Source organism: Coregonus lavaretus (genome assembly GCF_964263955.1).
Source record: "Coregonus lavaretus genome assembly, contig: HAP1_SCAFFOLD_203, whole genome shotgun sequence".
NCBI classification, from domain to species: Eukaryota; Metazoa; Chordata; class Actinopteri; order Salmoniformes; family Salmonidae; genus Coregonus; species Coregonus lavaretus.
In genome coordinates this window covers 705984-729508 of record NW_028157962.1, presented here as the reverse complement: position 1 = coordinate 729508, position 23525 = coordinate 705984, and the positions used below count along the sequence as shown (strand labels likewise).

The 23525-nt window shown below is 49.6% G+C and overlaps 1 protein-coding gene across 1 annotated transcript; it reads right to left on the bottom strand.

Moving 5' to 3' along the window:
- LOC311124595 (interferon alpha/beta receptor 1-like) lies at window positions 1-22470 on the bottom strand (the record flags this gene model as incomplete). The annotated part of the gene is made up of 6 exons (XM_084198710.1): window positions 1-149; window positions 2100-2238; window positions 19159-19295; window positions 21417-21589; window positions 22113-22236; window positions 22413-22470. The coding sequence occupies 6 exons, from the start codon at window positions 22468-22470 to the stop codon at window positions 1-3; spliced, it is 780 nt and encodes a 259-aa protein (XP_084054836.1).
- Between the last annotated feature and the right edge of the window lie 1055 nt (window positions 22471-23525).

Sequence of the window (23525 nt, the reverse complement as noted above, 5' to 3'; positions counted from 1 at the left end):
TTAGCAGGTAGGTACCAGAGCTGTGGGAGGGGGGTCTGTGCTCCTCAGGAAGTAGCGTCTCACAGCGATCAGACAAATCAGAACAGCCAGCAGCAGGAGCAGAACGCCCACAGTCACGCCCACAGTCACGGCCACCAGGCTTGGCTGACCTGAACACACACACACACACACACACACGCGCGCGCGCACGCACAGAAGGAAGGAAACAGTTTAATCTAATGAAGCTCTTTTCAGTCTTAAACAGTTTGATCAATCTGAAACTACCCTCCCTAAATCGTGGCATTGAAAGGTTCAGTAGACTTTTAGCTTCCATAACAGGCTACGAGAATATTGCAGCTCTGTGGGTGTAACATTTATTGACAATTTTGATTCCTTCTGGAAACAAAACTCATTTTATAAGGAGGATGGGATCCACCCAAATAATTTGGGTTCCTGGATCCTTTCACAGCATTATATGGCTGCTTTGAGACAATGACTTATCAATGACCCAAGCCCAGCTCAGTTAATCCCTACCATTGTGTCGCTGTGTTGTTATAATGCTTCAGCAAATGTAGATTATCCCAGGGGCGTTGGCAGACACAATGTCAGTAACCTAATTTATGTCCCTCTTACTGCCAGGAATGCCTCTGCTGATCCTACAGCTATTGTATGCAGTAATCATATGCCTATGAACCAGAGTTATACTGTTAGCACTGAAGTGGTGTGCCCTAGCAGGAAGTCCACTGTGTGCAGCTCACCGTGCACTAACATAAATAACCTGAGTATGTCTACCTCTGCTAAGCTTCCCAGTAAAGCAAGAAAAACAATCAAGCATCACAGAAAAGTGTTACAAATAGCCCACTTTAACATATGTAGCTTAAGAAACAATGTTCATGAAATCAATAATTTGCTAGTAACAGATTACATTCATATTCTGAAGATCTCTGAAACTCACTTAAATAATTCCTTTGATGATACAGTGGTAGCAATACAAGGTTATAACATCTACAGAAAATACAGAAATGCCAAAGGTGGAGGTGTGGCTGTTTATATTCAGAACCACATTCCTGTAAAGCTTAGAGAGGATCTCATGTTAAATACTGTTGAAGTAATATAGCTACAGGTTCATCTGTAGAAAACCAGCTGTCGTTGGTTGTCTCTGATTGGGAGCCATATTTATACTGTCTATTTTCCCTTTGTGTTTGTGGGTTCTTGTTCCGTGTTCGGTCATTGTTACCGTGGACTTCACGAGTCGTTTCTTGTTTTTGTATCGTGTTTACACTTTAACTAATTAAAGTATGTTCGTTCATCACGCTGCGCCTTGGTCTGTTCAATATGACGATCGTGACAATCAGTCAACCTACCAGGGCAGTTACAAACAGCATAGCAATGAAATCATCAACATGTATTGATCACATCTTTACTAATGCTACAGAAATTTGCTTTAGAGCAGTATCCAAATCCATCAGATGTAGTGATTACAATATAATAATAATATGCCATTTAGCAGACGCTTTTATCCAAAGCGACTTAGTCATGCGTGCATACATATATATTTTTTGTGTATGGGTGGTCCCGGAGATCGAACCCACTACCCTGGCGTTACAAGCGCCGTGCTCTACCAGCTGAGCTACAGAGGACCAACATGATTCATACGTTGTTGATGTAAAGAATATTAGTTGGTCTGTGGTGTGTAATGAGGAGCAACCAGACGCTGCACTTTACACATTTATGAAATTGCTTATTCCAATTACTAATAAGCATGCACCCATTAAGAAAATGACTGTAAAAACTGTTAAATCCCCATGGATTGATGAGGAATTGAAAAGTGGTTTGGTTGAGAGGGATGAGGCAAAAGGAATGGCAAACAAGTCTGGCTGCACAACCGACTGGCAAACGTACTGCAAATTGAGAAATCATGTGACTAAACTGAATTACAATGAGATTTACAATGAATTAACTAACTGTAAGTCGCTCTGGATAAGAGCGTCTGCTAAATGACTAAAATGTAAATGTAAATGAATTACAATGAGAACTGAACTGTGTGTGTGTGTGTGTGTAGAGGTGGGCTGTGTGTGTGTGTGTGTGTGTGTAGAGGTGGGCTGTGTGTGAGTGTGTACCTGGCAGTTTGACACACCTCTCACCAGTCATGTGACGGCGTAGGCTGTAGTGATTGGCTGAGGCCAAGATGCAGTAGGTGTGGTCTGGAGGGAGGAGGGAGAACTCTCTCTTTGAGCCCGACTCAACGTCTGATAGAACCTACACACACATCAACAAGGACCCTGTTGAAAACACTTCATTTTGCATGATTTTGGGGTGTGTGTGTGTGTGTGTGTGTGTGTGTGTGTGTGTGTTGTGGTCTCACCGTGGTATTGTGATGCTGTGTGATGTTGTGGTCTCACCGTGGTATTGTGATGTTGTGCGATCTGCAGCAGTGTGATGTTGTGGTCTCACCGTGGTATTGTGTTGCTGTGCGATCTGCAGCAGTGCGATGTTGTGGTCTCACCGTGGTATTGTGATGTTGTGGTCTCACCGTGGTATTGTGTTGCTGTGTGACGTTGTGGTCTCACCGTGGTATTGTGTTGCTGTGCGATGTTGTGGTCTCACCGTGGTATTGTGATGTTGTGGTCTCACCGTGGTATTGTGATGTTGTGGTCTCACCGTGGTATTGTGTTGCTGTGCGATGTTGTGGTCTCACCGTGGTATTGTGTTGCTGTGCGATGTTGTGGTCTCACCGTGGTATTGTGTTGCTGTGTGATGTTGTGGTCTCACCGTGGTATTGTGTTGCTGTGTGATGTTGTGGTCTCACCGTGGTATTGTGTTGATGTGTGATGTTGTGGTCTCACCGTGGTATTGTGTTGCTGTGTGATGTTGTGGTCTCACCGTGGTATTGTGTTGCTGTGCGATGTTGTGGTCTCACCGTGGTATTGTGATGTTGTGTGATCTGCAGCAGTGTGATGTTGTGGTCTCACCGTGGTATTGTGATGTTGTGTGATCTGCAGCAGTGTGATGTTGTGGTCTCACCGTGGTATTGTGTTGCTGTGCGACGTTGTGGTCTCACCGTGGTATTGTGTTGCTGTGCGATGTTGTGGTCTCACCGTGGTATTGTGATGTTGTGTGATCTGCAGCAGTGTGATGTTGTGGTCTCACCGTGGTATTGTGTTGCTGTGTGATGTTGTGGTCTCACCGTGGTATTGTGTTGCTGTGTGATCTGCAGCAGTGTGATGTTGTGGTCTCACCGTGGTATTGTGATGTTGTGGTCTCACCGTGGTATTGTGTTGCTGTGCGACGTTGTGGTCTCACCGTGGTATTGTGATGTTGTGGTCTCACCGTGGTATTGTGTTGCTGTGTGATGTTGTGGTCTCACCGTGGTATTGTGTTGCTGTGTGATGTTGTGGTCTCACCGTGGTATTGTGTTGATGTGTGATGTTGTGGTCTCACCGTGGTATTGTGTTGCTGTGTGATGTTGTGGTCTCACTGTGGTATTGTGTTGCTGTGTGATGTTGTGGTCTCACCGTGGTATTGTGATGTTGTGGTCTCACCGTGGTATTGTGTTGCTGTGTGATGTTGTGGTCTCACCGTGGTATTGTGATGTTGTGGTCTCACCGTGGTATTGTGTTGCTGTGCGATGTTGTGGTCTCACCGTGGTATTGTGTTGCTGTGTGATCTGCAGCAGTGTGATGTTGTGGTCTCACCGTGGTATTGTGTTGCTGTGTGATGTTGTGGTCTCACCGTGGTATTGTGATGTTGTGGTCTCACCGTGGTATTGTGTTGCTGTGCGATGTTGTGGTCTCACCGTGGTATTGTGTTGCTGTGTGATCTGCAGCAGTGTGATGTTGTGGTCTCACCGTGGTATTGTGATGTTGTGGTCTCACCGTGGTATTGTGTTGCTGTGTGATGTTGTGGTCTCACCGTGGTATTGTGTTGCTGTGCGATGTTGTGGTCTCACCGTGGTATTGTGTTGCTGTGTGATGTTGTGGTCTCACTGTGGTATTGTGTTGCTGTGTGATGTTGTGGTCTCACCGTGGTATTGTGTTGCTGTGCGACGTTGTGGTCTCACCGTGGTATTGTGATGTTGTGGTCTCACCGTGGTATTGTGTTGCTGTGTGATGTTGTGGTCTCACCGTGGTATTGTGATGTTGTGGTCTCACCGTGGTATTGTGATGTTGTGGTCTCACCGTGGTATTGTGTTGCTGTGTGATGTTGTGGTCTCACCGTGGTATTGTGTTGCTGTGCGACGTTGTGGTCTCACCGTGGTATTGTGTTGCTGTGTGATGTTGTGGTCTCACCGTGGTATTGTGATGTTGTGGTCTCACCGTGGTATTGTGATGTTGTGGTCTCACCGTGGTATTGTGTTGCTGTGTGATGTTGTGGTCTCACCGTGGTATTGTGTTGCTGTGCGATGTTGTGGTCTCACCGTGGTATTGTGTTGCTGTGTGTGTTGTGGTCTCACCGTGGTATTGTGATGTTGTGGTCTCACCGTGGTATTGTGATGTTGTGGTCTCACCGTGGTATTGTGTTGCTGTGTGATGTTGTGGTCTCACCGTGGTATTGTGATGTTGTGGTCTCACCGTGGTATTGTGTTGCTGTGCGACGTTGTGGTTTCACCGTGGTATTGTGTTGCTGTGTGTGTTGTGGTCTCACCGTGGTATTGTGATGTTGTGGTCTCACCGTGGTATTGTGATGTTGTGGTCTCACCGTGGTATTGTGTTGCTGTGTGATGTTGTGGTCTCACCGTGGTATTGTGATGTTGTGGTCTCACAGTGGTATTGTGTTGCTGTGTGATGTTGTGGTCTCACCGTGGTATTGTGTTGCTGTGTGTGTTGTGGTCTCACCGTGGTATTGTGTTGCTGTGTGATGTTGTGGTCTCACCGTGGTATTGTGTTGCTGTGTGATGTTGTGGTCTCACCGTGGTATTGTGATGTTGTGGTCTCACCGTGGTATTGTGTTGCTGTGTGATGTTGTGGTCTCACTGTGGTATTGTGTTGCTGTGCGACGTTGTGGTCTCACCGTGGTATTGTGATGTTGTGGTCTCACCGTGGTATTGTGTTGCTGTGCGATGTTGTGGTCTCACCGTGGTATTGTGATGTTGTGGTCTCACCGTGGTATTGTGTTGCTGTGCGACGTTGTGGTCTCACCGTGGTATTGTGTTGCTGTGTGATGTTGTGGTCTCACCGTGGTATTGTGATGTTGTGGTCTCACCGTGGTATTGTGATGTTGTGGTCTCACCGTGGTATTGTGTTGCTGTGTGATGTTGTGGTCTCACCGTGGTATTGTGTTGCTGTGCGATGTTGTGGTCTCACCGTGGTATTGTGATGTTGTGGTCTCACCGTGGTATTGTGTTGCTGTGCGACGTTGTGGTCTCACCGTGGTATTGTGTTGCTGTGCGATGTTGTGGTCTCACCGTGGTATTGTGTTGCTGTGTGATGTTGTGGTCTCACCGGGGTATTGTGTTGCTGTGTGATGTTGTGGTCTCACCGTGGTATTGTGTTGCTGTGCGACGTTGTGGTCTCACCGTGGTATTGTGTTGCTGTGTGATGTTGTGGTCTCACCGTGGTATTGTGTTGCTGTGTGATGTTGTGGTCTCACCGTGGTATTGTGATGTTGTGGTCTCACCGTGGTATTGTGTTGCTGTGCGATGTTGTGGTCTCACCGTCGTATTGTGATGTTGTGGTCTCACCGTGGTATTGTGTTGCTGTGCGACGTTGTGGTCTCACCGTGGTATTGTGTTGCTGTGCGATCTGCAGCAGTGTGATGTTGTGGTCTCACCGTGGTATTGTGATGTTGTGGTCTCACCGTGGTATTGTGTTGCTGTGTGATGTTGTGGTCTCACCGTGGTATTGTGTTGCTGTGCGATGTTGTGGTCTCACCGTGGTATTGTGTTGCTGTGCGATGTTGTGGTCTCACCGTGGTATTGTGTTGCTGTGCGATGTTGTGGTCTCACCGTGGTATTGTGATGTTGTGGTCTCACCGTGGTATTGTGTTGCTGTGCGATGTTGTGGTCTCACCGTGGTATTGTGTTGCTGTGTGATGTTGTGGTCTCACCGTGGTATTGTGTTGCTGTGCGATGTTGTGGTCTCACCGTGGTATTGTGATGTTGTGGTCTCACCGTGGTATTATGTTGCTGTGTGATCTGCAGCAGTGTGATGTTGTGGTCTCACCGTGGTATTGTGATGTTGTGTGATCTGCAGCAGTGTGATGTTGTGGTCTCACTGTGGTATTGTGTTGCTGTGCGATGTTGTGGTCTCACCGTGGTATTGTGATGTTGTGGTCTCACCGTGGTATTGTGTTGCTGTGTGATCTGCAGCAGTGTGATGTTGTGGTCTCACCGTGGTATTGTGATGTTGTGTGATCTGCAGCAGTGTGATGTTGTGGTCTCACCGTGGTATTGTGTTGCTGTGCGATCTGCAGCAGTGTGATGTTGTGGTCTCACCGTGGTATTGTGATGTTGTGCGATCTGCAGCAGTGTGATGTTGTGGTCTCACTGTGGTATTGTGTTGCTGTGCGATGTTGTGGTCTCACCGTGGTATTGTGTTGCTGTGCGATCTGCAGCAGTGTGATGTTGTGGTCTCACCGTGGTATTGTGATGTTGTGTGATCTGCAGCAGTGTGATGTTGTGGTCTCACCGTGGTATTGTGTTGCTGTGTGATCTGCAGCAGTGTGATGTTGTGGTCTCACCGTGGTATTGTGTTGCTGTGTGATGTTGTGGTCTCACCGTGGTATTGTGATGTTGTGGTCTCACCGTGGTATTGTGTTGCTGTGTGATCTGCAGCAGTGTGATGTTGTGGTCTCACCGTGGTATTGTGTTGCTGTGCGATGTTGTGGTCTCACCGTGGTATTGTGTTGCTGTGTGATGTTGTGGTCTCACCGTGGTATTGTGATGTTGTGGTCTCACCGTGGTATTGTGATGTTGTGGTCTCACCGTGGTATTGTGTTGCTGTGTGATGTTGTGGTCTCACCGTGGTATTGTGTTGCTGTGTGACGTTGTGGTCTCACCGTGGTATTGTGTTGCTGTGCGATGTTGTGGTCTCACCGTGGTATTGTGTTGCTGTGCGATGTTGTGGTCTCACCGTGGTATTGTGTTGCTGTGCGATGTTGTGGTCTCACCGTGGTATTGTGTTGCTGTGTGACGTTGTGGTCTCACCGTGGTATTGTGTTGCTGTGTGATGTTGTGGTCTCACCGTGGTATTGTGATGTTGTGGTCTCACCGTGGTATTGTGTTGCTGTGTGATGTTGTGGTCTCACCGTGGTATTGTGTTGCTGTGTGATGTTGTGGTCTCACCGTGGTATTGTGATGTTGTGGTCTCACCGTGGTATTGTGTTGCTGTGCGATGTTGTGGTCTCACCGTGGTATTGTGTTGCTGTGTGATCTGCAGCAGTGTGATGTTGTGGTCTCACCGTGGTATTGTGATGTTGTGTGATCTGCAGCAGTGTGATGTTGTGGTCTCACCGTGGTATTGTGTTGCTGTGCGATCTGCAGCAGTGTGATGTTGTGGTCTCACCGTGGTATTGTGTTGCTGTGCGATCTGCAGCAGTGTGATGTTGTGGTCTCACCGTGGTATTGTGATGTTGTGCGATCTGCAGCAGTGTGATGTTGTGGTCTCACTGTGGTATTGTGTTGCTGTGCGATGTTGTGGTCTCACCGTGGTATTGTGTTGCTGTGCGATCTGCAGCAGTGTGATGTTGTGGTCTCACCGTGGTATTGTGATGTTGTGTGATCTGCAGCAGTGTGATGTTGTGGTCTCACCGTGGTATTGTGTTGCTGTGTGATCTGCAGCAGTGTGATGTTGTGGTCTCACCGTGGTATTGTGTTGCTGTGCGATGTTGTGGTCTCACCGTGGTATTGTGTTGCTGTGCGATCTGCAGCAGTGTGATGTTGTGGTCTCACCGTGGTATTGTGTTGCTGTGTGATGTTGTGGTCTCACCGTGGTATTGTGTTGCTGTGCGATGTTGTGGTCTCACCGTGGTATTGTGTTGCTGTGCGATGTTTTGGTCTCACCGTGGTATTGTGTTGCTGTGCGATGTTGTGGTCTCACCGTGGTATTGTGTTGCTGTGCGATGTTGTGGTCTCACCGTGGTATTGTGATGTTGTGGTCTCACCGTGGTATTGTGTTGCTGTGTGATGTTGTGGTCTCACCGTGGTATTGTGATGTTGTGGTCTCACCGTGGTATTGTGTTGCTGTGTGATGTTGTGGTCTCACCGTGGTATTGTGTTGCTGTGTGATGTTGTGGTCTCACCGTGGTATTGTGATGTTGTGGTCTCACCGTGGTATTGTGTTGCTGTGTGATGTTGTGGTCTCACCGTGGTATTGTGTTGCTGTGTGATCTGCAGCAGTGTGATGTTGTGGTCTCACCGTGGTATTGTGATGTTGTGGTCTCACCGTGGTATTGTGTTGCTGTGTGATGTTGTGGTCTCACCGTGGTATTGTGTTGCTGTGTGACGTTGTGGTCTCACCGTGGTATTGTGTTGCTGTGCGATGTTGTGGTCTCACCGTGGTATTGTGTTGCTGTGCGATGTTGTGGTCTCACCGTGGTATTGTGTTGCTGTGCGATGTTGTGGTCTCACCGTGGTATTGTGTTGCTGTGTGACGTTGTGGTCTCACCGTGGTATTGTGTTGCTGTGTGATGTTGTGGTCTCACCGTGGTATTGTGATGTTGTGGTCTCACCGTGGTATTGTGTTGCTGTGTGATGTTGTGGTCTCACCGTGGTATTGTGTTGCTGTGTGATGTTGTGGTCTCACCGTGGTATTGTGATGTTGTGGTCTCACCGTGGTATTGTGTTGCTGTGCGATGTTGTGGTCTCACCGTGGTATTGTGTTGCTGTGTGATCTGCAGCAGTGTGATGTTGTGGTCTCACCGTGGTATTGTGATGTTGTGTGATCTGCAGCAGTGTGATGTTGTGGTCTCACCGTGGTATTGTGTTGCTGTGCGATCTGCAGCAGTGTGATGTTGTGGTCTCACCGTGGTATTGTGTTGCTGTGCGATCTGCAGCAGTGTGATGTTGTGGTCTCACCGTGGTATTGTGATGTTGTGCGATCTGCAGCAGTGTGATGTTGTGGTCTCACTGTGGTATTGTGTTGCTGTGCGATGTTGTGGTCTCACCGTGGTATTGTGTTGCTGTGTGACGTTGTGGTCTCACCGTGGTATTGTGTTGCTGTGTGATGTTGTGGTCTCACCGTGGTATTGTGATGTTGTGGTCTCACCGTGGTATTGTGTTGCTGTGTGATGTTGTGGTCTCACCGTGGTATTGTGTTGCTGTGTGATGTTGTGGTCTCACCGTGGTATTGTGATGTTGTGGTCTCACCGTGGTATTGTGTTGCTGTGCGATGTTGTGGTCTCACCGTGGTATTGTGTTGCTGTGTGATCTGCAGCAGTGTGATGTTGTGGTCTCACCGTGGTATTGTGATGTTGTGTGATCTGCAGCAGTGTGATGTTGTGGTCTCACCGTGGTATTGTGTTGCTGTGCGATCTGCAGCAGTGTGATGTTGTGGTCTCACCGTGGTATTGTGTTGCTGTGCGATCTGCAGCAGTGTGATGTTGTGGTCTCACCGTGGTATTGTGATGTTGTGCGATCTGCAGCAGTGTGATGTTGTGGTCTCACTGTGGTATTGTGTTGCTGTGCGATGTTGTGGTCTCACCGTGGTATTGTGTTGCTGTGAAATCTGCAGCAGTGTGATGTTGTGGTCTCACCGTGGTATTGTGATGTTGTGTGATCTGCAGCAGTGTGATGTTGTGGTCTCACCGTGGTATTGTGTTGCTGTGTGATCTGCAGCAGTGTGATGTTGTGGTCTCACCGTGGTATTGTGTTGCTGTGCGATGTTGTGGTCTCACCGTGGTATTGTGTTGCTGTGCGATCTGCAGCAGTGTGATGTTGTGGTCTCACCGTGGTATTGTGTTGCTGTGTGATGTTGTGGTCTCACCGTGGTATTGTGTTGCTGTGCGATGTTGTGGTCTCACCGTGGTATTGTGTTGCTGTGCGATGTTTTGGTCTCACCGTGGTATTGTGTTGCTGTGCGATGTTGTGGTCTCACCGTGGTATTGTGTTGCTGTGCGATGTTGTGGTCTCACCGTGGTATTGTGATGTTGTGGTCTCACCGTGGTATTGTGTTGCTGTGTGATGTTGTGGTCTCACCGTGGTATTGTGATGTTGTGGTCTCACCGTGGTATTGTGTTGCTGTGTGATGTTGTGGTCTCACCGTGGTATTGTGTTGCTGTGTGATGTTGTGGTCTCACCGTGGTATTGTGATGTTGTGGTCTCACCGTGGTATTGTGTTGCTGTGCGATGTTGTGGTCTCACCGTGGTATTGTGTTGCTGTGTGATCTGCAGCAGTGTGATGTTGTGGTCTCACCGTGGTATTGTGATGTTGTGGTCTCACCGTGGTATTGTGTTGCTGTGCGATGTTGTGGTCTCACCGTGGTATTGTGTTGCTGTGTGATGTTGTGGTCTCACCGTGGTATTGTGATGTTGTGGTCTCACCGTGGTATTGTGATGTTGTGTGATCTGCAGCAGTGTGATGTTGTGGTCTCACCGTGGTATTGTGTTGCTGTGTGATGTTGTGGTCTCACCGTGGTATTGTGTTGCTGTGTGATGTTGTGGTCTCACCGGGGTATTGTGTTGCTGTGTGATGTTGTGGTCTCACCGTGGTATTGTGTTGCTGTGCGACGTTGTGGTCTCACCGTGGTATTGTGTTGCTGTGTGATGTTGTGGTCTCACCGTGGTATTGTGTTGCTGTGTGATGTTGTGGTCTCACCGTGGTATTGTGATGTTGTGGTCTCACCGTGGTATTGTGTTGCTGTGCGATGTTGTGGTCTCACCGTCGTATTGTGATGTTGTGGTCTCACCGTGGTATTGTGTTGCTGTGCGACGTTGTGGTCTCACCGTGGTATTGTGTTGCTGTGCGATCTGCAGCAGTGTGATGTTGTGGTCTCACCGTGGTATTGTGATGTTGTGGTCTCACCGTGGTATTGTGTTGCTGTGTGATGTTGTGGTCTCACCGTGGTATTGTGTTGCTGTGCGATGTTGTGGTCTCACCGTGGTATTGTGTTGCTGTGCGATGTTGTGGTCTCACCGTGGTATTGTGTTGCTGTGCGATGTTGTGGTCTCACCGTGGTATTGTGATGTTGTGGTCTCACCGTGGTATTGTGTTGCTGTGCGATGTTGTGGTCTCACCGTGGTATTGTGTTGCTGTGTGATGTTGTGGTCTCACCGTGGTATTGTGTTGCTGTGCGATGTTGTGGTCTCACCGTGGTATTGTGATGTTGTGGTCTCACCGTGGTATTATGTTGCTGTGTGATCTGCAGCAGTGTGATGTTGTGGTCTCACCGTGGTATTGTGATGTTGTGTGATCTGCAGCAGTGTGATGTTGTGGTCTCACTGTGGTATTGTGTTGCTGTGCGATGTTGTGGTCTCACCGTGGTATTGTGATGTTGTGGTCTCACCGTGGTATTGTGTTGCTGTGTGATCTGCAGCAGTGTGATGTTGTGGTCTCACCGTGGTATTGTGATGTTGTGTGATCTGCAGCAGTGTGATGTTGTGGTCTCACCGTGGTATTGTGTTGCTGTGCGATCTGCAGCAGTGTGATGTTGTGGTCTCACCGTGGTATTGTGATGTTGTGCGATCTGCAGCAGTGTGATGTTGTGGTCTCACTGTGGTATTGTGTTGCTGTGCGATGTTGTGGTCTCACCGTGGTATTGTGTTGCTGTGCGATCTGCAGCAGTGTGATGTTGTGGTCTCACCGTGGTATTGTGATGTTGTGTGATCTGCAGCAGTGTGATGTTGTGGTCTCACCGTGGTATTGTGTTGCTGTGTGATCTGCAGCAGTGTGATGTTGTGGTCTCACCGTGGTATTGTGTTGCTGTGTGATGTTGTGGTCTCACCGTGGTATTGTGATGTTGTGGTCTCACCGTGGTATTGTGTTGCTGTGTGATCTGCAGCAGTGTGATGTTGTGGTCTCACCGTGGTATTGTGTTGCTGTGCGATGTTGTGGTCTCACCGTGGTATTGTGTTGCTGTGTGATGTTGTGGTCTCACCGTGGTATTGTGATGTTGTGGTCTCACCGTGGTATTGTGATGTTGTGGTCTCACCGTGGTATTGTGTTGCTGTGTGATGTTGTGGTCTCACCGTGGTATTGTGTTGCTGTGTGACGTTGTGGTCTCACCGTGGTATTGTGTTGCTGTGCGATGTTGTGGTCTCACCGTGGTATTGTGTTGCTGTGCGATGTTGTGGTCTCACCGTGGTATTGTGTTGCTGTGCGATGTTGTGGTCTCACCGTGGTATTGTGTTGCTGTGTGACGTTGTGGTCTCACCGTGGTATTGTGTTGCTGTGTGATGTTGTGGTCTCACCGTGGTATTGTGATGTTGTGGTCTCACCGTGGTATTGTGTTGCTGTGTGATGTTGTGGTCTCACCGTGGTATTGTGTTGCTGTGTGATGTTGTGGTCTCACCGTGGTATTGTGATGTTGTGGTCTCACCGTGGTATTGTGTTGCTGTGCGATGTTGTGGTCTCACCGTGGTATTGTGTTGCTGTGTGATCTGCAGCAGTGTGATGTTGTGGTCTCACCGTGGTATTGTGATGTTGTGTGATCTGCAGCAGTGTGATGTTGTGGTCTCACCGTGGTATTGTGTTGCTGTGCGATCTGCAGCAGTGTGATGTTGTGGTCTCACCGTGGTATTGTGTTGCTGTGCGATCTGCAGCAGTGTGATGTTGTGGTCTCACCGTGGTATTGTGATGTTGTGCGATCTGCAGCAGTGTGATGTTGTGGTCTCACTGTGGTATTGTGTTGCTGTGCGATGTTGTGGTCTCACCGTGGTATTGTGTTGCTGTGCGATCTGCAGCAGTGTGATGTTGTGGTCTCACCGTGGTATTGTGATGTTGTGTGATCTGCAGCAGTGTGATGTTGTGGTCTCACCGTGGTATTGTGTTGCTGTGTGATCTGCAGCAGTGTGATGTTGTGGTCTCACCGTGGTATTGTGTTGCTGTGCGATGTTGTGGTCTCACCGTGGTATTGTGTTGCTGTGCGATCTGCAGCAGTGTGATGTTGTGGTCTCACCGTGGTATTGTGTTGCTGTGTGATGTTGTGGTCTCACCGTGGTATTGTGTTGCTGTGCGATGTTGTGGTCTCACCGTGGTATTGTGTTGCTGTGCGATGTTTTGGTCTCACCGTGGTATTGTGTTGCTGTGCGATGTTGTGGTCTCACCGTGGTATTGTGTTGCTGTGCGATGTTGTGGTCTCACCGTGGTATTGTGATGTTGTGGTCTCACCGTGGTATTGTGTTGCTGTGTGATGTTGTGGTCTCACCGTGGTATTGTGATGTTGTGGTCTCACCGTGGTATTGTGTTGCTGTGTGATGTTGTGGTCTCACCGTGGTATTGTGTTGCTGTGTGATGTTGTGGTCTCACCGTGGTATTGTGATGTTGTGGTCTCACCGTGGTATTGTGTTGCTGTGTGATGTTGTGGTCTCACCGTGGTATTGTGTTGCTGTGTGATCTGCAGCAGTGTGATGTTGTGGTCTCACCGTGGTATTGTGATGTTGTGGTCTCACCGTGGTATTGTGTTGCTGTGTGATGTTGTGGTCTCACCGTGGTATTGTGTTGCTGTGTGACGTTGTGGTCTCACCGTGGTATTGTGTTGCTGTGCGATGTTGTGGTCTCACCGTGGTATTGTGTTGCTGTGCGATGTTGTGGTCTCACCGTGGTATTGTGTTGCTGTGCGATGTTGTGGTCTCACCGTGGTATTGTGTTGCTGTGTGACGTTGTGGTCTCACCGTGGTATTGTGTTGCTGTGTGATGTTGTGGTCTCACCGTGGTATTGTGATGTTGTGGTCTCACCGTGGTATTGTGTTGCTGTGTGATGTTGTGGTCTCACCGTGGTATTGTGTTGCTGTGTGATGTTGTGGTCTCACCGTGGTATTGTGATGTTGTGGTCTCACCGTGGTATTGTGTTGCTGTGCGATGTTGTGGTCTCACCGTGGTATTGTGTTGCTGTGTGATCTGCAGCAGTGTGATGTTGTGGTCTCACCGTGGTATTGTGATGTTGTGTGATCTGCAGCAGTGTGATGTTGTGGTCTCACCGTGGTATTGTGTTGCTGTGCGATCTGCAGCAGTGTGATGTTGTGGTCTCACCGTGGTATTGTGTTGCTGTGCGATCTGCAGCAGTGTGATGTTGTGGTCTCACCGTGGTATTGTGATGTTGTGCGATCTGCAGCAGTGTGATGTTGTGGTCTCACTGTGGTATTGTGTTGCTGTGCGATGTTGTGGTCTCACCGTGGTATTGTGTTGCTGTGTGACGTTGTGGTCTCACCGTGGTATTGTGTTGCTGTGTGATGTTGTGGTCTCACCGTGGTATTGTGATGTTGTGGTCTCACCGTGGTATTGTGTTGCTGTGTGATGTTGTGGTCTCACCGTGGTATTGTGTTGCTGTGTGATGTTGTGGTCTCACCGTGGTATTGTGATGTTGTGGTCTCACCGTGGTATTGTGTTGCTGTGCGATGTTGTGGTCTCACCGTGGTATTGTGTTGCTGTGTGATCTGCAGCAGTGTGATGTTGTGGTCTCACCGTGGTATTGTGATGTTGTGTGATCTGCAGCAGTGTGATGTTGTGGTCTCACCGTGGTATTGTGTTGCTGTGCGATCTGCAGCAGTGTGATGTTGTGGTCTCACCGTGGTATTGTGTTGCTGTGCGATCTGCAGCAGTGTGATGTTGTGGTCTCACCGTGGTATTGTGATGTTGTGCGATCTGCAGCAGTGTGATGTTGTGGTCTCACTGTGGTATTGTGTTGCTGTGCGATGTTGTGGTCTCACCGTGGTATTGTGTTGCTGTGAAATCTGCAGCAGTGTGATGTTGTGGTCTCACCGTGGTATTGTGATGTTGTGTGATCTGCAGCAGTGTGATGTTGTGGTCTCACCGTGGTATTGTGTTGCTGTGTGATCTGCAGCAGTGTGATGTTGTGGTCTCACCGTGGTATTGTGTTGCTGTGCGATGTTGTGGTCTCACCGTGGTATTGTGTTGCTGTGCGATCTGCAGCAGTGTGATGTTGTGGTCTCACCGTGGTATTGTGTTGCTGTGTGATGTTGTGGTCTCACCGTGGTATTGTGTTGCTGTGCGATGTTGTGGTCTCACCGTGGTATTGTGTTGCTGTGCGATGTTTTGGTCTCACCGTGGTATTGTGTTGCTGTGCGATGTTGTGGTCTCACCGTGGTATTGTGTTGCTGTGCGATGTTGTGGTCTCACCGTGGTATTGTGATGTTGTGGTCTCACCGTGGTATTGTGTTGCTGTGTGATGTTGTGGTCTCACCGTGGTATTGTGATGTTGTGGTCTCACCGTGGTATTGTGTTGCTGTGTGATGTTGTGGTCTCACCGTGGTATTGTGTTGCTGTGTGATGTTGTGGTCTCACCGTGGTATTGTGATGTTGTGGTCTCACCGTGGTATTGTGTTGCTGTGTGATGTTGTGGTCTCACCGTGGTATTGTGTTGCTGTGTGATCTGCAGCAGTGTGATGTTGTGGTCTCACCGTGGTATTGTGATGTTGTGGTCTCACCGTGGTATTGTGTTGCTGTGCGATGTTGTGGTCTCACCGTGGTATTGTGTTGCTGTGTGATGTTGTGGTCTCACCGTGGTATTGTGATGTTGTGGTCTCACCGTGGTATTGTGATGTTGTGTGATCTGCAGCAGTGTGATGTTGTGGTCTCACCGTGGTATTGTGTTGCTGTGTGATGTTGTGGTCTCACCGTGGTATTGTGTTGCTGTGTGATGTTGTGGTCTCACCGTGGTATTGTGTTGCTGTGCGATCTGCAGCAGTGTGATGTTGTGGTCTCACCGTGGTATTGTGATGTTGTGCGATCTGCAGCAGTGTGATGTTGTGGTCTCACCGTGGTATTGTGTTGCTGTGTGATCTGCAGCAGTGTGATGTTGTGGTCTCACCGTGGTATTGTGTTGCTGTGCGATCTGCAGCAGTGTGATGTTGTGGTCTCACCGTGGTATTGTGTTGCTGTGCGATCTGCAGCAGTGTGATGTTGTGGTCTCACCGTGGTATTGTGATGTTGTGCGATCTGCAGCAGTGTGATGTTGTGGTCTCACTGTGGTATTGTGTTGCTGTGCGATGTTGTGGTCTCACCGTGGTATTGTGTTGCTGTGCGATGTTGTGGTCTCACCGTGGTATTGTGTTGCTGTGTGACGTTGTGGTCTCACCGTGGTATTGTGTTGCTGTGTGATGTTGTGGTCTCACCGTGGTATTGTGATGTTGTGGTCTCACCGTGGTATTGTGTTGCTGTGTGATGTTGTGGTCTCACCGTGGTATTGTGTTGCTGTGTGATGTTGTGGTCTCACCGTGGTATTGTGATGTTGTGGTCTCACCGTGGTATTGTGTTGCTGTGCGATGTTGTGGTCTCACCGTGGTATTGTGTTGCTGTGTGATCTGCAGCAGTGTGATGTTGTGGTCTCACCGTGGTATTGTGATGTTGTGTGATCTGCAGCAGTGTGATGTTGTGGTCTCACCGTGGTATTGTGTTGCTGTGCGATCTGCAGCAGTGTGATGTTGTGGTCTCACCGTGGTATTGTGTTGCTGTGCGATCTGCAGCAGTGTGATGTTGTGGTCTCACCGTGGTATTGTGATGTTGTGCGATCTGCAGCAGTGTGATGTTGTGGTCTCACTGTGGTATTGTGTTGCTGTGCGATGTTGTGGTCTCACCGTGGTATTGTGTTGCTGTGCGATCTGCAGCAGTGTGATGTTGTGGTCTCACCGTGGTATTGTGATGTTGTGTGATCTGCAGCAGTGTGATGTTGTGGTCTCACCGTGGTATTGTGTTGCTGTGTGATCTGCAGCAGTGTGATGTTGTGGTCTCACCGTGGTATTGTGTTGCTGTGCGATGTTGTGGTCTCACCGTGGTATTGTGTTGCTGTGCGATCTGCAGCAGTGTGATGTTGTGGTCTCACCGTGGTATTGTGTTGCTGTGTGATGTTGTGGTCTCACCGTGGTATTGTGTTGCTGTGCGATGTTGTGGTCTCACCGTGGTATTGTGTTGCTGTGCGATGTTTTGGTCTCACCGTGGTATTGTGTTGCTGTGCAATGTTGTGGTCTCACCGTGGTATTGTGTTGCTGTGCGATGTTGTGGTCTCACCGTGGTATTGTGATGTTGTGGTCTCACCGTGGTATTGTGTTGCTGTGTGATGTTGTGGTCTCACCGTGGTATTGTGATGTTGTGGTCTCACCGTGGTATTGTGTTGCTGTGTGATGTTGTGGTCTCACCGTGGTATTGTGTTGCTGTGTGATGTTGTGGTCTCACCGTGGTATTGTGATGTTGTGGTCTCACCGTGGTATTGTGTTGCTGTGTGATGTTGTGGTCTCACCGTGGTATTGTGTTGCTGTGTGATCTGCAGCAGTGTGATGTTGTGGTCTCACCGTGGTATTGTGATGTTGTGGTCTCACCGTGGTATTGTGTTGCTGTGCGATGTTGTGGTCTCACCGTGGTATTGTGTTGCTGTGTGATGTTGTGGTCTCACCGTGGTATTGTGATGTTGTGGTCTCACCGTGGTATTGTGATGTTGTGTGATCTGCAGCAGTGTGATGTTGTGGTCTCACCGTGGTATTGTGTTGCTGTGTGATGTTGTGGTCTCACCGTGGTATTGTGTTGCTGTGTGATGTTGTGGTCTCACCGTGGTATTGTGTTGCTGTGCGATCTGCAGCAGTGTGATGTTGTGGTCTCACCGTGGTATTGTGATGTTGTGCGATCTGCAGCAGTGTGATGTTGTGGTCTCACCGTGGTATTGTGTTGCTGTGTGATCTGCAGCAGTGTGATGTTGTGGTCTCACCGTGGTATTGTGATGTTGTGGTCTCACCGTGGTATTGTTATGTTGTGGTCTCACCGTGGTATTGTGTTGCTGTGTGATGTTGTGGTCTCACCGTGGTATTGTGATGTTGTGGTCTCACCGTGGTATTGTGTTGCTGTGTGATGTTGTGGTCTCACCGTGGTATTGTGTTGCTGTGTGATGTTGTGGTCTCACCGTGGTATTGTGTTGCTGTGCGATCTGCAGCAGTGTGATGTTGTGGTCTCACCGTGGTATTGTGTTGCTGTGTGATGTTGTGGTCTCACCGTGGTATTGTGTTGCTGTGCGATCTGCAGCAGTGTGATGTTGTGGTCTCACCGTGGTATTGGGATGTTGTGGTCTCACCGTGGTATTGTGTTGCTGTGCGATCTGCAGCAGTGTGATGTTGTGGTCTCACCGTGGTATTGTGATGTTGTGGTCTCACCGTGGTATTGTGATGTTGTGGTCTCACCGTGGTATTGTGTTGCTGTGTGATGTTGTGGTCTCACCGTGGTATTGTGTTGCTGTGTGATGTTGTGGTCTCACCGTGGTATTGTGTTGCTGTGTGATGTTGTGGTCTCACCGTGGTATTGTGATGTTGTGGTCTCACCGTGGTATTGTGTTGCTGTGTGATCTGCAGCAGTGTGATGTTGTGGTCTCACCGTGGTATTGTGATGCTGTGTGATGTTGTGGTCTCACCGTGGTATTGTGATGCTGTGTGATGTTGTGGTCTCACCGTGGTATTGTGATGTTGTGGTCTCACCGTGGTATTGTGATGCTGTGTGATGTTGTGGTCTCACCGTGGTATTGTGATGCTGTGTGATGTTGTGGTCTCACCGTGGTATTGTGATGTTGTGGTCTCACCGTGGTATTGTGTTGCTGTGTGATGTTGTGGTCTCACCGTGGTATTGTGTTGCTGTGCGATCTGCAGCAGTGTGATGTTGTGGTCTCACCGTGGTATTGTGTTGCTGTGCGATCTGCAGCAGTGTGATGTTGTGGTCTCACCGTGGTATTGTGTTGCTGTGTGATCTGCAGCAGTGTGATGTTGTGGTCTCACCGTGGTATTGTGATGTTGTGTGATCTGCAGCAGTGTGATGTTGTGGTCTCACCGTGGTATTGTGATGTTGTGGTCTCACCGTGGTATTGTGTTGCTGTGTGATCTGCAGCAGTGTGATGTTGTGGTCTCACCGTGGTATTGTGTTGCTGTGTGATGTTGTGGTCTCACCGTGGTATTGTGTTGCTGTGTGATGTTGTGGTCTCACCGTGGTATTGTGTTGCTGTGTGATGTTGTGGTCTCACCGTGGTATTGTGATGTGGTCTCACCGTGGTATTGTGATGTTGTGGTCTCACCGTGGTATTGTGATGTTGTGGTCTCACCGTGGTATTGTGATGTTGTGCGATCTGCAGCAGTGTGATGTTGTAGAGTTTGAAGATGTTCTGAGAAGGATGGCGCAGCGACACAAATACACTCTGGTTCTCCACCTTCAACTTCAGACCTGGGGCACTCAACACTGCTGCACACACACACACACACACACACACACACACACACACACACACACACACACACACACACACACACACACACACACACACACACACACAGTTAGCATTTAGGTTAATCTCTTACTGTCTGCCCAGGGCTGTACTGTGTGTCTTACTGTCTGCCCAGGGCTGTACTGTGTCTTACTGTCTGCCCAGGGCTGTACTGTGTGTCTTACTGTCTGCCCAGGGCTGTACTGTGTCTTACTGTCTGCCCAGGGCTGTACCGTGTGTCTTACTGTCTGCCCAGGGCTGTACTGTGTGTCTTACTGTCTGCCCAGGGCTGTACTGTGTCTTACTGTCTGCCCAGGGCTGTACTGTGTCTTACTGTCTGCCCAGGGCTGTACTGTGTGTCTTACTGTCTGCCCAGGGCTGTACTGTGTCTTACTGTCTGCCCAGGGCTGTACCGTGTGTCTTACTGTCTGCCCAGGGCTGTACTGTGTGTCTTACTGTCTGCCCAGGGCTGTACTGTGTCTTACTGTCTGCCCAGGGCTGTACTGTGTCTTACTGTCTGCCCAGGGCTGTACTGTGTCTTACTGTCTGCCCAGGGCTGTACTGTGTGTCTTACTGTCTGCCCAGGGCTGTACTGTGTGTCTTACTGTCTGCCCAGGGCTGTACTGTGTCTTACTGTCTGCCCAGGGCTGTACTGTGTCTTACTGTCTGCCCAGGGCTGTACTGTGTGTCTTACTGTCTGCCCAGGGCTGTACTGTGTGTCTTACTGTCTGCCCAGGGCTGTACTGTGTGTCTTACTGTCTGCCCAGGGCTGTACTGTGTGTCTTACTGTCTGCCCAGGGCTGTACTGTGTCTTACTGTCTGCCCAGGGCTGTACTGTGTCTTACTGTCTGCCCAGGGCTGTACTGTGTCTTACTGTCTGCCCAGGGCTGTACTGTGTCTTACTGTCTGCCCAGGGCTGTACTGTGTCTTACTGTCTGCCCAGGGCTGTACCGTGTGTCTTACTGTCTGCCCAGGGCTGTACTGTGTCTTACTGTCTGCCCAGGGCTGTACTGTGTGTCTTACTGTCTGCCCAGGGCTGTACTGTGTCTTACTGTCTGCCCAGGGCTGTACTGTGTGTCTTACTGTCTGCCCAGGGCTGTACTGTGTGTCTTACTGTCTGCCCAGGGCTGTACTGTGTCTTACTGTCTGCCCAGGGCTGTACTGTGTCTTACTGTCTGCCCAGGGCTGTACTGTGTGTCTTACTGTCTGCCCAGGGCTGTACTGTGTCTTACTGTCTGCCCAGGGCTGTACTGTGTGTCTTACTGTCTGCCCAGGGCTGTACTGTGTCTTACTGTCTGCCCAGGGCTGTACCGTGTGTCTTACTGTCTGCCCAGGGCTGTACTGTGTGTCTTACTGTCTGCCCAGGGCTGTACTGTGTCTTACTGTCTGCCCAGGGCTGTACTGTGTGTCTTACTGTCTGCCCAGGGCTGTACTGTGTCTTACTGTCTGCCCAGGGCTGTACTGTGTGTCTTACTGTCTGCCCAGGGCTGTACTGTGTGTCTTACTGTCTGCCCAGGGCTGTACTGTGTCTTACTGTCTGCCCAGGGCTGTACTGTGTCTTACTGTCTGCCCAGGGCTGTACTGTGTCTTACTGTCTGCCCAGGGCTGTACTGTGTGTCTTACTGTCTGCCCAGGGCTGTACTGTGTCTTACTGTCTGCCCAGGGCTGTACTGTGTGTCTTACTGTCTGCCCAGGGCTGTACTGTGTCTTACTGTCTGCCCAGGGCTGTACTGTGTGTCTTACTGTCTGCCCAGGGCTGTACCGTGTGTCTTACTGTCTGCCCAGGGCTGTACTGTGTCTTACTGTCTGCCCAGGGCTGTACTGTGTCTTACTGTCTGCCCAGGGCTGTACTGTGTCTTACTGTCTGCCCAGGGCTGTACTGTGTCTTACTGTCTGCCCAGGGCTGTACTGTGTGTCTTACTGTCTGCCCAGGGCTGTACTGTGTGTCTTACTGTCTGCCCAGGGCTGTACTGTGTCTTACTGTCTGCCCAGGGCTGTACTGTGTCTTACTGTCTGCCCAGGGCTGTACTGTGTCTTACTGTCTGCCCAGGGCTGTACTGTGTCTTACTGTCTGCCCAGGGCTGTACTGTGTGTCTTACTGTCTGCCCAGGGCTGTACTGTGGCTTCCAGGTATTTCCAGGCTGACGTCTGCTCTCCTAGCTCCGCCCTCACTCTGACGTTGTAATTCTTTAAAAGGCAGGTCAGTGGAATGTCCAGGGGGCACGCCATGGCAACGGGGTTGCTGCAGTTACCGGGTTGCCACCATGACTCACTACATCACAAGAGGACACATCATCACTCCTCCTCCTTCACTCTCCTTCACTCTCTCTCTCTTTCTCTCTTTCATCCAACCAGCCATCCAACAATCCAACCATCCAGCCATCCAACCACACGCAGGCAGACAGGCACAGAGGCAGGCAGACAGGCAGACAGGCACAGAGGCAGGCAGACAGGCACAGAGGCAGGCAGGCAGGCAGACAGGCACAGAGGCAGGCAGACAGGCAGACAGGCACAGAGGCAGGCAGGCAGACAGACAGGCACAGAGGCAGGCAGGCAGGCAGGCAGGCAGGCAGGCAGGCAGGCAGGCTGGCAGGCAGACAGGCACAGAGGCAGGCAGGCAGGCAGGCAGGCAGGCAGGCACAGAGGCAGGCAGGCAGACAGGCACAGAGGCAGGCAGGCAGACAGGCACAGAGGCAGGCAGGCAGGCAGGCAGGCAGGCAGGCAGGCAGGCAGGCAGACAGACAGACAGACACAGACACAGACACACACACACACACTGAAACCCTGCCACTGACCTGAGTGCTTGTATCTCTACAGAGTAGTGGGCATGGTTGGTGTTTTCAGCTCCGGCCAGCCAGTGGACTGTCCCGTGGAAGTCCAGAAACTCTACAGACACATTCTGAGGAGGGGAGAGACACCCTGACACATACATACACACACACACACATACACACATACACACATACACACAAACAGACACACAAACACAGACGCAAACAAACACGCGCACACACACAATTAGTGAGAGTGTAAATTAGCCTGAGTGAATCTGTCTTAATCAGAGTTCGATTAGTGTGTGTGTAGTCAGGTCTTACCTGCTGAAGGCCAGAGGAAGAACCAGAGACAGATGGAACACTGAAGCCATATCACCATGGAGACACCTCCCTCACAACCACTAGTTGCCCTGACGACCATGACAGATGACACCAATCTCACCTGATTGGTCAATCTGTACAGCATGGACACTGCAGCCCTGTGGTGGCGTAAACCCAGGATTAGGTTAAAATTGGCCAACAGATAAACCCAGGGTTAGGTTAGGGTTGGCCAACAGATAAACCCAGGGTTAGGTTAGGGTTGGCCAACAGATAAACCCAGGTTTAGGCTAGGGTTGGCCAACCGATAACTCCAGGGTTAGGTTAGGGTTGGCCAACAGATTAACCCAGGATTAGGTTAGGGTTGGCCAACAGATAAACCCAGGATTAGGTTAGGGTTGGCCAACAGATTAACCCAGGGTTAGGTTAGGGTTGACCAACAGATTAACCCAGGATTAGGTTAGGGTTGGCCAACAGATAAACCCAGGGTTAGGCTAGGGTTGGCCAACCGATAACCCCAGGGTTAGGTTAGCGTTGGCCAACAGATTAACCCAGGGTTAGGCTTTGCATGATGTATTGTTGTCTCTACCTTAACCCGTACCTTAACCCTAACCTTAACCCTAACCTTAACCCGTACCTTAACCCTAACCTTAACCCTAACCCTAACCTTAACCCTAACCTTAACCCGTACCTTAACCCTAACCCGTACCTTAACCCTAACCTTAACCCTAACCTTAACCCTAACCTTAACCCTAACCCGTACCTTAACCCTAACCTTAACCCGTACCTTAACCCGTACCTTAACCTTAACCCTAACCTTAACCCGTACCTTAACCCTAACCTTAACCCTAACCTTAACCTTAACCCGTACCTTAACCCGTACCTTAACCCTAACCCTGACCCTAAACCTAACCTTAACCCTAACCCTAACCCGTAGCTTAACCCTAACCCTGACCCTAAACCTAACCCTAACCCTAACCCTAACCCTAACCTTAACCTCAGTGGCACCGATGCCTAAAAAAACATAAAAAAACATAAAAAATAAAAACCTTCCCTTCCCGTTTTTGGGATCCTACTAATTTTTTTCATTAAAACATAAAGGAGGATATATATAGC